Source organism: Thermobia domestica, chromosome 9 (assembly GCF_964235325.1).
Source record: "Thermobia domestica chromosome 9, izTheDome1.hap1.1, whole genome shotgun sequence".
Lineage (NCBI taxonomy): Eukaryota > Metazoa > Arthropoda > Insecta > Zygentoma > Lepismatidae > Thermobia > Thermobia domestica.
The window spans coordinates 17,688,320-17,706,866 of record NC_137462.1 but is presented as its reverse complement, the minus strand read 5'-3'; the positions used below and the strand labels follow the sequence as shown (position 1 = coordinate 17,706,866).

Here is an 18,547-nt window from a genome sequence, read left to right as displayed (position 1 = left end):
TAAGGTATTTATGTATTTTGTGTTTGTACTACAGCTTCAATGTGTGAGTACCAACCGCACGAATTAATTCCTAGACCAAATATATATATATATATATGTATATATATATATATATGTGTATATATATATATATATATATATATATATATATATATATATATATATATATGCTGTATATTATTTCAATTTTCCGCGGGGGGCGCGGTGACTCAGTGGTAGAGCGTTCACCTCTGGTGCTAGGGGTCCCGGGTTCGATCCCAGCCCCCGCCAAGTGAACTTTGTGGTGGACAAACACCGTGCTCGTGGGTTTTCTCGGGGTTCTCCCGTTTCCTCCCACTTTCTTCATTCCACCATTTCACTCATCTCTCATCATCACCGTCTCCTTTAGCCTAACCGGCATAACCGTGGGACGTAAAACTCAAAGATTTCATTTCATTTCATTTTTTAATTTTCCGTACTACTACAGCCATTATTATTATTATTATTATTGTTATTATTATTATTATTATTATTATTATTATTATTATTATTATTATTATTATTATTATTATTATGCACATTCTGATTTTTTTCCAATCATCCTAAATGTTTAGAACTACAGGTTGATAATAATAGCGTTGCTATATCCTTTCATGCGGACAATTACTTTATTGGAAATTTGATGTGCTTCGCTGACTTTATAAACGCAATATTGCACATTCTGAATCGCTTAATAGAGGTGCAAGATCAAATTCTTACTTTGCAGTTATATGAGCATTTCCTTATAATGTAACACTGACTAAAATACCATCTGCGTTAGAAAGTAATGGCTGATTATCATTATTCTGTTAAATTAATTATATAATAATAATAATAATAATAATAATAATAATAATAATAATAATAATAATAATAATAATAATAATAATAATAATAATAATAATAATAATAATATGTAAAATTAAAAATGCAGAATATAGAGAAGCATTACACAACTATTCAAATAAAAACACATGAACTGGAGGTTAGCTCTAAAATCGATATTACATGCTGTCTGAAGCTAGTTGTTCTAACTCTATAATCAACGGAACTTTAAGATATGAAAACTTATCCCGAAGAACTTCAATATCACATACCATCAACAAACTATTTTCTAGTAATAAAGTAGGCGTGCTCATTAGTCACAGTTTATTTATATTAACCCTTTACTGTATATCGTTAATTATGCCACAAATCAAAAATATCCCACATAATGACTAATTTTAAAGACAAGCTCCTACTTATATATATATATATATATATATATATATATATATATATATATATATATATATATATATATATATATATATATATATATATATATATATATATATATCCTTCCTAACTATATAAAATTACATGAACTGACATAAAATAAGTGGGCACTTTCGGTTGACGTGGAGAGTTGAAATTTGCCATGATTGTAGCTTTCTGGGACTAACTCATCGGAAAATTGCCAAAAGAGAATAATTCTAATTTTTAGGAGATCTAAAATAGCTATGAGGAAATTCCACATGTTATTTAAATGGACCTTTTTTGGACCTATAATTTCATGTTTTAGGTGTCTGGAATTGGATAAAAACTTGAAATTTGGTATGCTTGTATGTTTCGTTAGCGTTGTCTAAGTAAATCACTAGAAATAAAAAAAAAAATCCAACTTTAGAGTGGTTTTATGGGGACTGAAAAATCTTTCCCATGTTATTTATATACGGGGCATCTTCTACACCCCAAAATTATTAGTCACTTCCTGTAGGGCTACAAAGATTAAATTTGACATGATTGTAGCTATTCGGCACTAACCGACAGGAAAATTTTTAAGTTTTAGGGAATCTAAAGGGGCGATGAAGAAATTCCACATGTTATTTAAATGGACCTTTTTTGGACCTATAATCTCATGTTTTAGGTGTCTGGAATTGGAATAAAAACTTGAAATTTGGTATGCTTATACGTTTTCATTAGCGTAAACTAAGTAAATCGCCAAAAATAAAAATTTCCAACTTTAGAGTGGTTTTATGGGGAACTGAAAAATGTTTACCATGTTATTTATATGCAGGATATCTTCATCATCCCAAAATGTTTAGGTACTTCAGGCAGGATTAAAATGATGAAATTTCTAGGGATGCGCACGAGACAAGATTTGTGGCTGTCTCGTCTTAAAAATGTGCTGTAAAAGTGATGTGTCGACTCGAAAAATGTATATTTCTCTATTGGAAGAGCCGTGTCTCGACTCGAATTTTGTCAGGAAAATCCTGTCTCGACTCGTCTCGTGCGCATCCCTAGAAATTTCGCATGATTGTAGCCTTCCGGAAATAATTCACAGGAAAATTGCCGAAACTGAATTGTTTTAGTTTCTGAGCGGTCTCAAGGGGGGAACGAAGAAATTCCTATGTTATTGAAAAGGGTGTGTTTGGGATTATTTGTGTGTTTAACAGTGTGTGTGCCTTTAGCTGGCAACAGTGTTCAAGTTGCTTAACGCTTTTCTATTGTTTGAGTGTGTGTGAGTGTGGAGGCAGCAAGAACATGAAGTTTGGTGGACCATATATCATGGTCGAAAATCATATAACATAACATAAACAATAAGCCATCGTATTATAAGCATTTACAACTAAGGACCTTGTGAATATGTTTATTCTTGTGTATTATTTTTGTGTGCAAACTAAAATTGTAATCATTAAATACAGTGAATTTATATTTGGTTGCATTCATGTGGTGTACGAATCAAGCCTTACAGTCCACTAGTATGAACATTGATTTTAGCATTGTTATTGTACTTTAGTGAAGTTACAAATATATACATTCATATTGTACATTGGTCCTCCGGGCCGGATGAGTGCAAAGCTTTCTGACAATTGTGAGAATTGTTCTGTGCTGTTGTGAAGAGAAATGTGTTTGTGTCGGCCTATATGTGGTGCTATCACGTACGTTAGACAATAATCACGTTTTGTATACGCGGACAGCTGTTGTACCAGGACCAGGCTTCTGGAGTATATTTCATAGGTAAAAAAAGAAAGAAAAAAATCATCATCAGGTCAGTAGTTTTTTATTCTTCATATTTCTGCGTAGCATTTAATCATGAGTGAATCACACCAGCGTCTTTTAAGGCAAAGATCTGCATACAGAGGCCAGTTAACAAGAATAATCACTTTTGTTCAGGCCTTTGATCCAAATGAAGGCAATATAGAAGAAATACGTGCACGCTTAAAACATCTAAATAACGTCTGGTCAAAGTTGCAGGAGGTGCAAGATACTATTGAAATTGATCAAATCGAACCCGAAGCGGAAGCAGTTAACGCTCGTGCAGAAATTGAAAATGTGTATTTTTCTTTAGAGGCTCAAATGCAAGCACTTGTTTTAAAGCATGGAAATAAAGAATCAGCTGTTAATAATAGCACTAGCAGTAGCGCACAAGTTAAATTACCGGTCATACAGTTGCCTGCATTTGACGGGAACTGTAAACATTGGTTATCATATAAGGACACCTTTACATCTCTTATTCACGAGAATAAAGACATTTCCACAGTACAGAAGTTTCAGTACCTCCGAACTTCTCTTAAGGGCGAAGCGTTAAGCCTAATTGAAAATTTACCAATTACCGAAACAAATTATTCAGTAGCATGGCAATTACTCGTTGACAGGTATTCAAATAAAAAGCTAATTGCTTCTTCTTACATTCACGAAATACTACAAATCAAGCCAGTGTACAAAGAAAATGTAAGTGAACTTCGCGCTTTTATAAATACAGCTACTAGCAATATAAATGCACTACAAGCACTTGAGCCAAACATAAACCTCACAGACGTAATTTTGACCCAACACTTTGTATCAAAATTAGATGCAACTACTAGGAAGTCATGGGAGCTTCAAAATACGAATTCTAATTTTCCTGCTTTATCAGAATTCTTTTCGTTTCTCGAGAAACGTTGTCAGGTGCTTGAGAACATGAGAACTAGTATTGATGGTGTGAAGCAGGGTAGTAGCGTACAAAACAAGCAAACAAAAAGTATTCAGTCATCAAAGACTTATTTATCAACATTTTCAAATGCATGTGAATTTTGTAATAGCCAGCATCCCTTATATTCTTGTTCGTCTTTTGTGAATGCGGGACACAGCCAAAAATTAGAATGCATTCGTAAAAATAAATTATGCATGAATTGTTTGAAAAGTAATCATTTTTTGAAGAATTGTAAATCGAGAGGTTGTAAAGTGTGTTCCAAAAAGCACAATACATTATTGCATGTAGACGTAACAAAGGACAAATCAGTGCGGTTTCCAAGTGTAAGCAGTGCTACGGTGCAAGAGCGTAGTAACAACTCAGATTCCAGTGAAAATTTAGGGCAAGTGTCATATTGTGCATTAAAGGCTAGGCCTAACGCAAGAGTGTTGTTATCTACTGCAATAGTTAAAGTAAGGGATAACAAGGGAAATTTGATTCCTTGTCGCGCGCTTCTAGACAGTGCTAGTCAGACCAATTTCATAACAGAGAATTTGGTGCAACAATTGAACATCAAACGGTATAGACAGTATACTCCAATTCAAGGTATAAATCAAGCGATATCTAATACAAAGTACTCTGTAGATATTAGTGTCCATTCATGTGTTAACACATTTTCATTGAACATAAGTTGTTCAGTTCTCCCTCACATTACAAGTAAGCTACCGGAAGAAAGAATTAATTATGACGATTGGAACATTCCCAAGGACATTGTTCTAGCAGATCCCACTTTTAATACTCCTGGAGACATAGATATTCTTTTAGGTGCGGAAGTATTCTACATAATTATGAAGTCAGGACACAAAACACGGCCAGGTGATTTTCCAGTACTGCAGGAGACAGAATTGCGATGGATCGTGGCAGGACGCATTCCTCAAGAACGTGACCCCCATATTCCATTAACAACATGTTTTGTGAAGACAAATATAGATCTACAGCAACAACTTCAAAAATTCTGGGAACTAGAAGAAATTACTGTTACACCTAGATCAAGCGAAGAGCTTGCATGTGAGCGACATTTCGTTCAGAATACAACAAGAGATCATACAGGGCGTTTCATTGTACGACTGCCTTTTCTTGAAGACCGTACAGTTTTAGGCGATTCTTATCAGCAGGCATTGGTTAGATTAAAGCAATTGGAGAGAAGATTCGATCAACACCCGGACTTTGAAGCTAAATATACGGAATTCATGCAAGAATATGAAGATCTTGGTCACATGGTAAGGATAGATGAGCGTAAAAAGGAGGACGTCAGCGTTGCATACTATTTGCCACATCATGCAGTTTTTAAGCCTACAAGCTCTACAACGAAGCTCCGTGTGGTGTTTGATGCTTCAGCAAAATCTGACAGCGGAAAAAGCCTCAACGACATTCTCTTAGTTGGTCCTACAATACAGCAAGATTTGTTTTCTATCATTTTGCGCTTTAGAACTCATTCGGTGGTATTCACTGCAGATATCGCTAAGATGTATCGCATGGTAAATGTTCATCCAGAAGACACGCCATTACAACGTATATTATGGAGAAGATCTAGAAAGGATCCGATTCAAGTTTTTGAGTTGAAAACACTAACGTATGGTACGGTATGTGCTTCATTTGTGGCCACAAGATGCCTACAGCAATTAGCAGACGAAGAAGAGCATAATTACCCTGTAGCAGCAGAAATATTACGTCGAGATTTCTATATTGATGATGTTTGTAGTGGCATGAGCGACATACAGCAAGCTCTAGAGGTCCAGAAGCAATTGATAGAGTTACTGGGAAAGGGAGGTTTTACACTTAGGAAATGGAGTTCGAATGATCCAAGGTTATTGGAATCCATCTCGCCAGAGCTTCGAGAAGTGCAACGTCCAATCCAGTTCCACGAAGGCCAAGGCGTCAAGGCATTAGGATTGTCATGGCATCCAGACAAGGATATATTTCTCGTTGAAAGCAAGACGTCAACAATGAAGGTTCAAGAGTGCATTACTAAACGCCAGGTTGCTTCAATCATTGCCTCTATATTCGATCCATTAGGAATAATTTCACCAGTTGTCATTTCATACAAAATATTTTTGCAAGAATTGTGGCGGCAAAAGGTTCAATGGGACGACAGTATACCAATGGAATTAGCAAGGAAATGGACTCAATTGTACAAGCAACTTCCATTAATCAATCAGATAAAATTCGACAGATATGTACTCGTTGAAGGAAACATAGAGGAGATTCAGATCCATGGTTTTTCAGATGCTTCTCAAAGAGCATATGGAGCATGCATTTATATGCGATCGATCAATCAACAAGGAGAAATATCAGTTAAGTTATTATGTGCTAAATCACGTGTGGCCCCAGTCAAGAAAATCACTCTCCCACGTCTGGAGTTATGCGCAGCAGTTGTTTTGGCAAAATTAGTTCACAAGATTTTACCAATTTTAAAATTGAACATAAGTAGCGTCCATTTATGGACCGACTCCCAAATCGTGTTGGCATGGCTAGCTTCTCCGTGTAACAAATGGAAACCTTTCGTGGCCAACAGAGTAGCTCAAATTCAAGACTTAACTGACGTTAGCTGTTGGAAACATGTAACTTCTTCAGACAACCCTGGAGATATGATTTCAAGAGGAATAGATGCAGTTTCCATAAAGGACAACTCATTATGGTGGCACGGTCCACAATGGCTTTCTAATTTACAATCTAATTGGTCAGTGACAAGTAAGGATTCATTGCAACCAGATCAAGTTCCAGAGAGTAAGGGAACCATAACATTGATAGTCACTTTAGACAATTGGTGCAATGAAATCATAACAAGATTCTCAAAATTGTCAAGGTTAGTTAGGACAATAGCATATTGTAGACGTTTTGTTCATAGCATCAGACACAAGCAAAATAAACTAACAGAAGGTCTTTCAGTACAAGAACTCCATACAGCGCTCCATGTTTGCATCAAATGGACACAAGAAATTGGATTTCACAGCGAATTACAGCATCTTCGTGATGGAAACATTGTTCCACCAAGAAGTAAACTGAACAATTTACATCCATTTTTAGATAGTGAAGGCATGATCCGAGTTGGAGGAAGATTGGAGAATAGTCAACTTCCGTTTGACGCCAAACATCAAATAGTTCTGCCTTCAAATCAACACTTAACAAAACTTATAGTTGAAGCAGAACACTTAAGATTACTTCATGCTGGATCCCAATTATTAATATCATCACTACGCCAGAAATATTGGATCATCAGGTGCAAACAGGTAGTAAAACAAGTGATCCATCATTGCTTCACATGTTTCAAGTTAAAGGCCAGTGGTTCAAAACAACTTATGGGACAGTTGCCAGCAGCTCGTGTGCAGCAAGCCAGACCATTCCTAAACGTAGGCGTGGACTACGCTGGAGCGTTTTACATAAAATCAGGAGCAGTTAGAAATAGATCTGTACGTAAGGCTTATGTTCCGTTATTTGTTTGTTTATCCACCAAGGCAATACATCTGGAATTGGTAACAGATCTTAGTGCGCAGTCATTCATAGCAGCTTTACGCAGATTCATAGCCAGACGAGGAAGATGTCTCAATATATACAGCGACAATGGCACAAATTTCGTTGGAGCCAACAACGAATTGAAAGAATTGTATCAACTGTTTTCATCAGATCCTTTTAGTTCTCAAGTTCATGATTTTGCATCGACCGAAGGAATTCAGTGGCACTTCATACCACCAAATTCGCCGCATTTTGGAGGACTATGGGAAGCCGGTATAAAATCAATGAAATACCATCTACTTCGTATTACAAAAGGTGCAGTGTTAACATATGAAGAGTTTGCAACATTACTCACACAGATTGAGGCCTGTCTCAACTCTCGACCACTTACAGTGCTATCAAGTGAGCCTAACGACATCAGTGTTCTCACCCCTGGACATTTTTTAATTGGAGAAGCACTTACAGCTTTACCAGAGCCTAACCTCACCGATCTACCACACAACCGCTTATCTCGTTGGCAGAAGATACAACAACTAAGACAACACATTTGGAAGAGATGGTCCCGAGATTATTTACATGGTCTTCAACAACGCTCTAAGACAACTTCACCGCAACATAATCTCAAGGTCGGAGATGTAGTTTTGCTGATTGAAGACAACGTTCCTGCATTGCAGTGGAAATTGGGCATCATTGAAAAAGTGTTCCCAGGAAAGGATTTCTTAGTTCGTGTAGTGACGGTTCGTACTACAACTGGAACATATAAACGTTCCATCAACAAACTAGTTGCATTACCATGCAACAAGGGTTAGAATTGAGATTTGTGTAAAAAAAAAAAAAAAATAAGTACAGTTGTAATGTTGCTTCAAGTTTTGTGTTCGTTTCGTTTTTTATATGTATCATTTTGTTTTATTTGGTCAGACCTTAGCTGACCAACAGGGGGGAGTATGTTTGGGATTATTTGTGTGTTTAACAGTGTGTGTGCCTTTAGCTGGCAACAGTGTTCAAGTTGCTTAACGCTTTTCTATTGTTTGGGTGTGTGTGAGTGTGGAGGCAGCAAGAACATGAAGTTTGGTGGACCATATATCATGGTCGAAAATCATATAACATAACATAAACAATAAGCCATCGTATTATAAGCATTTACAACTAAGGACCTTGTGAATATGTTTATTCTTGTGTATTATTTTTGTGTGCAAACTAAAATTGTAATCATTAAATACAGTGAATTTATATTTGGTTGCATTCATGTGGTGTACGAATCAAGCCTTACAGTCCACTAGTATGAACATTGATTTTAGCATTGTTATTGTACTTTAGTGAAGTTACAAATATATACATTCATATTGTACAGGGTGTTTTCGTGGGATACAAGGGGACGAAGCCCCCAGCTAGGCCAAATTGAGGAAATGTATTTAAAGAGCAAATGCACGAAATTCACTGTTGATGCAAAGGCTGATAGGTAAGATGCGAGACCGTCTACCAACTAAACGCTGTGGTCTGGAGGCGGTGCCCCCAGCTAGCCGAAGGCTAGTGATCAAAGCAACTATAAAAATGCGCTAGTATTGAAATGTTATACTGCACTGTAAAATATGGTTCACTTTTTGTGCGTGTAAACTACAATGACTTTTGATCACTTCTTTTACACACACACATACATATCCCCATATATATATATATATATATATATATATATATATATATATAGGACACACAGGAAGAATGCGAAGTTTGTACAAAACGTGTGAGAATTGTGCACGACTTTCACCCTTGGAAATTTCTGTATATTTCCCACATATTTTGTACAAACTTTGCACTTCTCCTGTTGCACACACTCTGTATATGCACTTAAAAGAAGTGTCCAAAACTTGTTGCAGTTTACTTGTATTTGTAATGAAACAAGGCTGTTAAACTTTTTTTGAACTAAAAGTTTATAAATTATGAGACAATTAACTGACTCACTAAATTGTAAATGTAATGTATATTCATCATACATATTTGCTAAAATCAAAGAATGTCAAATTCCTCCCACCACTGGGGGACTACCTACTCTCAATTATTCATTGATCAACACCAAATAATGACTTGAGTAGGGAATGAGTTTTGCCATTGTTATTGTTGTGTAGTATCGTGCCGTCTGGGGGGGCGATCAGGGCGACGACCCCGGGCACCGAAGCAAGGGGCCCAAAATTCGGGAGAGGAAAGGAAAAAAGAGAGAAAAAATACTTGAAAAAAATATATATGGGGCGCCGTCTCGCCCCGGGCGGTGATTTTCCACGGCACGGCACTGTTGTTGTGTGTTTTAGATATCATCCGTAGTTCAACGTAACCGTTAAGAAAAAGAGGGAAGGCTTTGTTGAAAGCAAGGGTTGTGTATATAGAATTCTTGAATCAAATTTCCTGTACTACAGTGCACAAAGATTTATGCCGAAAAAAATATGAATGTTCAGCTGCGTAATGTATTGTCAACATAGGGTTGACCCTACGTTATAATTCCCGAGCATTGGCAAACCAACTTAGATGCTGATGAAAAAAAAAAAAAGCTACACGAAGTAGATGGTCAAAACTGTTGGATAAACGACAGCAAATTCTTGGCTGGGCACTATACAGTTTAAACCAGTGCTATTCAACCTTTTTTCTCGCATTCCCGTAGACACAGTTCGCCATTCAATTGTGTACCCCTGAAGCTATTTAAGAGAATTTCAATCGAAATGAACTTATTAAACTTAATATACATGTTATGTTAATTAAAAAGGGGGAACAAATCGAGACCCAACAAAAGGACAATCAGTGTGCTAATCAAAAGACTATTTACAGCGAAATAAAGTGCGCATCCGAAAAAATTAACATGGGAAATTTCAAAACATATGGGAGACATCCAGATCGTCCCCTTATCCTCCCTAATAATTCGCACACTGAGGACAATGTTAAAAATTCAAAAACGAAATATAACTATAGAACGAACCTGTTAATGAGATGACTGAGCTTGTTTCCTTGAGGCCAACTCTTCGATTCTTGGTCGAATATGGGTAATATGCTTATATATTTTAGTATTACATAGTCCCACAAACATCTTCGTGTACCCCCGGTTGAACAGCACTGGTTTAAACTACGTTGGACCAATGTATTTCCCAACATTATTTTTGCAATTACCAAATCCTAACGATACTAACCATTAGCTTATGGGGCTAATTGTTGAATGGACACCATACACTTGAAACTACGTTGGTCTAACATATTTTTAACATTATTTTTGCAATTACCGAACTCCTAACCATATTGACCATTAGCCTATGGGCAAATTGTTGGCTGGACACTATACATTTTAAACTACGTTGGACCAACGTATTTCTGAAGATAACTTTTGCCATTACCAAATCCTAACCATACCAACTGTTAATCTATGGAGCAAATTGTTGGATGGCTACCGTACTTTTTAAACTACATTGGATCAACATTTTCTTAATATTATTTTCGCAATCCCAATTATGGCAAACATTAGTCTGTGAAGGACCCAGTGTTATTCTAAGAATATAAGCTTTTGAGTAAACCTTTGATCTTACCCTTATGATTATATTTATATCCAGTGGCGTATTTAGGGGGATGGTTTCCGGGCTTAAGCCCTCCCGAAATCTTACTTAGCATAGTAAAGAAATGAAATATCTTGCAGAATTTTCACATTTCCAGGCAAAGCCCCCCCCCGAAAGTTAGCAAAGCCCCTCCCGAAACAAAATCGTAAATACGCCACTGTTTATATCTAATACATGTATTTCTGATCGTGGTGCTTCCTGCAAGTAGCCATCGAGTCAATGCGTTAAGAAGCCATTGGTGGAAGCTACCAAGTATGCTGCTACAGTAAGACCACGGGTATTCACCTCGTCCCCATGGATTTGGAACCAACTCCTTAAATTTACTAGATACTCTATTCCAAAATTTACCATTCTGCCGTTCAAGTCTACAATTCTTTCATAAAAATGCATATTTTCTTTCCAAAATTTACCATTCACTATCTTCATTGTACCATTTTCAATGAAAACTTTTGTCCCCCAAGTGTTCTCATGGATAAAATCTGACCCCCTAAAACCCGCCTGTGTGCACCCGCTGTACTAGACCGATGAATTCTTTCCCATAATGAAGAAAATTAAATAATATATAACTTATGTCATTGTACAAGATTTTTTCTATTGTAAAATAAGGAAAAATATTTAAAATGAAATTAAAATTTTAATAAGAATATGCAGTAAACAGTAACAATTCCTCAGAATCAAATTGATATTGTAACTGAAATGTAAATTTTATTTCCTTCTGGCATATCTCATACAACCAGAAACTTGTTTACATATTTGCTGAAACGAGGGACTTCCCCAATATACCAACTCCCCAATAATGCATGTATGTAAGTGTGACGCACGATGTAGGTCCTGTCTAAGCGACCTTGAGGAGGACTTCCCCTGAAGAATTAAACACCATGTATAAAAATCGCCTTTCGTTATACTGTGCAGTTATTCTCACATTATTCGGATATCAGAATTCGTCAACATGAAGTACGTCGCAAATTTGTTAACTTTTTATCTGGTTGGCTTATTATTTTATCTTCAAGTCGATGGCAGAAGTGTACTTTTAACTGCCATTGGTGATCAATTGAACGACAATTATCCAACAGCAAAAGAAGATGGTTTCTTGTTGGTCAAAGAACAAGGTTCAAAACTGGAAAATCCAGTGAAACACAAATTACAAGTTCGTGCGGTCTCCAATAGTGGAAGTGTGATATGTACCGGAAAAAAGACAAAAACCAAAGATGGAAAGTGCAGGACAAGATTTCCTGGTTGATCGTCCATTACCCCCCCCCCAAAAAAAAAAGTGAAGTATGAATAGGAAACATGTATATTATGTGTTTACATGAATGTACTGAGAAGTTTGGACTAGTATAATCTTAAGAAATTTCTTATGACCGTCAGTATGGAATATGTGTTACGCACTATACCCACTTTTTCGTTTTCATATTTTCCAGTGCTTAAACTGAACGTAGCAGCTAAAAGTTTTAAGTGAAAAAGACTATTTAGTCTGTCATCTATGTAATTTCGGCTACTTGTCTGGGAACCCGTGTTCACCTATCCATGTGTCATTATTTATTTGTGCATGAACCAGTTACAAACTATTGTAATGTTTAGCATTTTTTTTTTTGTTTAACATAATGGTCAACCAATGAGAAAGTTAAAAGTGTAGTTATGTATGATGCAAATTATTAATTAACATTAGTTGTTCTTCTACAAGCCTTCGACTCGCTATACGCTATAGGTTAAAAATGGTGATTAATTGAAACTTTGAACTGTTTACGTTTATCTAATATAGTTTTGCCAACTAACTTGCTGTTACACAAATATTAATGGTCAAATCTCCATATGGTTACAACCTGTTAATGGTAGTAATGTTTCTCGTGGATTGGCGGTGGACCTTGTTAAATATTCCACTGTCCTAAAGGTAGACAGTAACAACTATCTCTACTTTATATATTGTATACATATTGCTTAGTTAATAAATTTTTATTGTGCTTTGCAAAGAATATTTATCGATTTTATGAAAGTATCTAAAACTTTAGTCAATTTACAATCTTGTCTTAAAAACACATTCATATTTCGTATCATCGCAGCCCATTTTTATTAAATAAAGGCAAGCAACAACCGTAGCGGAATGGTGGTTGCTAATGGTGATTGTGATACAGATTGATTTTTGTATTGATTCTGCGAGTTAAACATTATAACACAGGACTAAAGACAGTGAGCACTAACACTTTCTTATTTATCTGTGTAGTCAACACTAAAAGAGCATATCTTACCCTACACGTCGTTTAAGCATTTTTATAAGTGGATTACTATTAAAGGAAATACATATTTGAGCAACATTTTTATAAATTCTAAAGTAGAAAACACCTTAATATTTAACCATTGGGTACATACTCCGTCCTACTAAAGACACAGTTCTTTGGATAATCTGCTGAAGAATACGTTTAAAACTAAACGGTCGCTGTTGGTATTTTGTACTATAAAACTATCAAAATCATTCGTCCTTTAATGGTGTTGAATATACGTGCACCATCTGTGTTTTTCAGCCCACTGATACATACGGAAAATTATGTCCTTGTTCCCTTCCAAATGAACCGGGATCTATTTGACTTCTTGAAATCCATTTAAGTGCCAAATCACTTCGTAAAAATTAAATCTTGTTATCCATAATTTTTAACATTTAAATAATCAAATTTGAGTAATATTATGTTTAAGTTATATATATATATATATATATATATATATATATATATATATATATATATATATATATATATATATATATATATATATATATATATAATGTAAACTGACCTTGAAATAACACAGAAAATCAACTAGATCTCAAGAAGAAATCAGTAGAATGCATGTGATTCAAAGTTCAGTTTCTATAAAACAGAATAAAAAAAATGTCCATCTAAATCAATGGACATAGCACTCAACTTCTTTAATTATTGCTAGAATGGAAGGTTAAACAAGTGGAATCATTATCTTTACTTTTGTCTTTAATCTTTAGTTAATTTGTTCAAAAAAAAGCTATTAATAAAAATATCTTGGAGACAAAAATAAGGACATTATTTAGTGAGTTAATAAATCATGATCTAATCTGTTTAACCACACATAACATAATTTTTACACACACACACACACACACACACACACACACATATATATATATATATATATATATATATATATATATATATATATATATATATATATATATATATATATATATATATATATACACACACTTTTTGTTAAGTACAAATGTGCTGTAATGAAACAAAGAATTATATTGTATAAAACTCTTTCCTACAAGACGTAATCAAGTTTTTACTTTAGGACACAATGAATTATTCTCTCAACGATCTACCAGTAGTCTCTTTGGACAATCTTGTTTCTTAGCTCAGTGTTTTATATGCTAATTGCTTTTCTGTTTTCTTTCAGATGAACTGCATTTTAATGATTTGATTTGGCTGGTTTTCTCTTAAAATTTAATTAAATGTTTCTCATTCTTTTAAAAATGAATTTGCATTATATACGTTCATTATAAATTTTGATCATTAAATTTTAAAGTTAGTTATTAAAAAAGTTTTAATTTTCACGAAGTAAGTAACATTTAAATTTATTTCAAAAAGAAAATTAGTACATCAAAAGCATTACAATTCCAGTTCATTCAATGTGAACTGAAAAATGCTTCCCAAGAAATCCATGTGATTAGATAAGGTTGATATTCACTGTTGCTAATTTGTAGGTAGTCATTATGGCTAAGCGCCAGATTTCCAATTCAATATGTTGATCATTTTAATACCTTTTTTTAAATATGTGGATTACTTGAGGATAACAGAACTAGACTTTGTGAGTTAAACTGTATCAACATACGATAAGCATTTATAAATGTTCGTGCTAGGAGCAGTTTGTGCTTTGCTAAGAAAAAAGTATGAACTATGATGTGCTACTGGCGATATAAATAAAAAGGACAATATTATAAAGATATCGACAATTTATGTTGGCTATCGTGTCAGCAGCAACATTTCAGATTTTGCTTGTGGAGGTGGAGGTCAAAATACTGCTCCCATTTAAGTTCCACACTTTCTTATGTTAATATATTACTACACAATTGGATAAAATAGATTTATTTCCCAGTCTCGGAGGGGAAATTGCCCCCTGCCTTCCGAAATGACCCCTCTGTATTGTGTAAATAGAAATCACTAACATAGTTAGGGAATGGATAATTTATTGCATTGCAATGGAACCTTCGTAGTTAAAGAATTGTAAGTGTAAATTTGGCGTAAATTTTATGTGGCACATCAGGGCTAGAACCGATTTTTTCTCTTATCATAAGTTCTATAACAGGAGTGGCCAATGTATTGCACTCAACCTACTAATATCCCGGCAAGTCTTGTGAGGTAGCTTACGGTTTTGAGTGTCAATCATTTTTATTGTTGCGTGATTCACTCTACCGAGCTACTGAAGAGATATGTAGTCCACCATTAATTCTTGAAATTAAAAGTAGCCCTTACATGTTAAAATATTGGCCACTCCTCTTCTAAAGATGCGTATTTAATCTAGATTAAAAAATAAGCGGCTGAACAGATAATCGAACCCGGATCTCCGGATCATCTATAGTGGATTGTCCAAATAAATAGGTGTTAAAGTACAGCCCATATTTGACGATCTGAGTAGAGTACAAACTTCAAGAGCGAAAAAATGTGATTGGTCAGAAAGCTGAGAGGTAAATGTGGTGGATGAATCGTGACCAAATCACAGTCTAGAAGCATATTTTTCACTTTTTGGATTTCGCTGTATCATAAACGTAATAATGTATGATAAAATTATTTATTGATTATTTATTTATTTGGTTATAAACCTCAATCATAAATTATAGCTGATCATAAATATTATGATGGAATTATGCTGTTCAGAACTTTACGTTCTCTATGAACTCCAATGCAGAACTCTATGAACTTTAATGAAGTAGTCAATTTGTCGTCTGTTAATATTATTATTTTGGCTTTCTTGGTCCAATAGTGGCTATATGTAAATTCAAGTAGCTTTTTTCAATTACATTATTATTCTGAGTCAAAATTGAAATATCTGTGCTCCAACAGGGTGTCGAATTTGGTACCACGTATACTAAGAACGCATATGCACAAAAAAGTTTGGCGGGAACATTGTTGCCAAAAAAAAAAAAAAATACTACCTAAATTGTTATGCGGATGATATCTATGAAATGTCTGTTTTAAAACATCATTCATATATTTTTAATAGTACCGGTACTTAGATTGTATATAACATGGTTTTTAATGGACGCTCAGTGTCAGAGCGTTCATCTCAGGGGCGTCATTTCACACTTCACTTGAGGGGAGCAAGAGCACCACCGACATAAGACTTTTACGATTTGTACTAGTATATTAGTAAACAATCGATTAAAGTATATGTATTCCTCAAACTCTTGGGAGGGGCAATTGCCCCCTCCTGCCCTCCCTAAATGACGCCCCTGGTTCCTCTGCGGTGCATGAGGTCTCTGTCTGGAATCCAGCTAACGCCAAGTGAGCTTTCCGGTGTACAAACACCATGTGCGTGAGTTTTCTCGGGGTTCTCCCTTTTCTCGCATTTTATTCATTCCATCAATTCTTTTAATTGTCATCATCACCGTCTCCTTCAGCTATAGCTGGCATAATCGTGGGTGGATAATAACAAGGAGTTTATATGCCGAGTTTCAACTTCCTATCATAAGAGATTCGTGATATATTACATTATTTAGCTTACATTTTTAATCCTTCTTTACCAGCTTAGGATATGCATTGTAATGAAAGTAACACGATAAAAGCCCGGCCGATTTAACTAAGAAATAGTCAGTTGCCGTCCTCTGGTAAACGTGAACACTATTTAGAGAGTGATCGACTATGTCTAAATGCAAAATTTAGACTTGCAAGAGGAAGTTGTGAGAGTTGAAGTGAAGTTTAGCATTGAACCTAATTAAGAAACAGATTTTTGATGCAGCCGTAATCGGTTGGCAAGAATTAGAGCGCAACTAAACAGTTTGGATATGTGTAAGAAATAGCCGAGGGGTTGGGGTAAATATTGTGTCTGTTTGTTAATGACATCCAATGCTAACCTTTAATCTATTATTACTTCTTTCTTCGTGATCTCGTCTGTCTGAAATTTTAGATTTAGGCAGGGTTGATCATTCTCTAAATTGAGTCCAAGTTTTGTCAAATTTCAAGCGAGAACCAGCTAACCATTTTCTTGGAAGTACTAAATACGTTCAAAAATTCATTTCAAACGGTAGATTCGTTTTTCCATGAGGATCAGACAACCTCGATGTCACTTTTATATATTGTCCAAGTATTTGGATCTTTCTATCTTTTCTTCTTAAAAGCGGATTTTTGAAGATGATGAAGGATGTCCTCACGTATTTTAAAATAATATGCTTATATACCTACCCCATACTGTAAACGTCGCCAACACCTAGTAGGCCACTTGCCGGTAAATGTCGATCGTCGTTATAGGATTGCCCCTAGTGTGCCATCGCGCAGGGTTACGTCGAGTCAAAGCAGATATCTACAACCGGGGTGTTGAAGTTACCACCGCGTAGCAGCGAGGACTTATATACCTACCCGGCGGATTAATTGGTTATATTATATTATATTATTATATTATATTATATTATATTATATTATATTATATTATATTATATTATATTATATTATTATGTTATATTATATTATTATAATTAGTTAGGCGAAACGAGGATTAGGCCAAACGTGGCGACACGCTTTTTTCATATTTCGAGTTTCTAGGGAATAATGAGATTCTTCAACGTCTTATAATATACGTGAAGCACTTCCATTTAGAACGTAAACAAAAGAAACATTCAATAATACACAATTTTCATTAAAATTTGCACTTTACGCTGCTCCAAAAAAGCAAACAAAACAAACCTTTTTAAGTCTCAACCACACTCATATTGAATACAGACACCAAACGGACAGCTTCTGAACTACTGTAACGCAAAATACTGCTCTGATCTTCCCCAAAGTTAAAGGTTGTTGGAAACACCAAGTAGATACCAATGTCACGGAATGGCTTATTTAAATAGTAAATATAATGAAAGTCTTACGCTTGCTCTGAGTGGTGCTATTTTTTTGTGTCGGACATTGCCGTCTTTATTTCATTCTAAAATCAGTTCATTCAATTTTATATGACAGGTAGTGATATTTCTGATTTACAAAAATGATGACAAAATAATTTTATTGAAATCTTAAGATACACCATGTGATCAAAAGTATCCGGACATCTGGCTGAAAATGACTTACAAGTTCGTGGCGCCCTCCATCGGTACTGCTGGAATTCAATATGGTGTTGGCCCACCCTTAGCGTTGATGACAGTTTCCACTCTCGCAGGCATACTTTCAATCAGGTGCTGGAAGGTTTCTTGGGGAATGGCAGCCCATTCTTCACGGAGTGCTGAACTGAGGAGAGGTATCGATGTAGGTCGGTGAGGCCTGGCACG

At 35.3% G+C, this 18,547-nt stretch overlaps 1 protein-coding gene across 1 annotated transcript; it reads left to right on the top strand.

The window, feature by feature from the left end:
• The first annotated feature begins 946 nt into the window (after window positions 1-946).
• On the top strand, window positions 947-12,292 carry LOC145660751 (uncharacterized). The gene is made up of 3 exons (XM_081726160.1): window positions 947-1,003; window positions 4,201-8,269; window positions 12,063-12,292. Exons 1-3 carry the CDS (start codon window positions 947-949, stop codon window positions 12,290-12,292), a joined length of 4,356 nt encoding a protein of 1,451 aa, XP_081582286.1.
• Window positions 12,293-18,547: the final 6,255 nt, after the last annotated feature.

What these genes read in the sequence shown, in the direction of transcription:
- LOC145660751 (XM_081726160.1), top strand. Translation starts at nt 947, where the DNA reads ATGCAGAATATAGAGAAGCATTACACAACTATTCAAATAAAAACACAT. An exon ending in TAAAAACACATGAACTGGAG is followed by an intron (nt 1,004 to 4,200) that starts GTTAGCTCTAAA and finishes CATTTTTTGAAG; the next exon opens with AATTGTAAATCGAGAGGTTG. An exon ending in TGCATTACCATGCAACAAGG is followed by an intron (nt 8,270 to 12,062) that starts GTTAGAATTGAG and finishes TTTATCTTCAAG; the next exon opens with TCGATGGCAGAAGTGTACTT.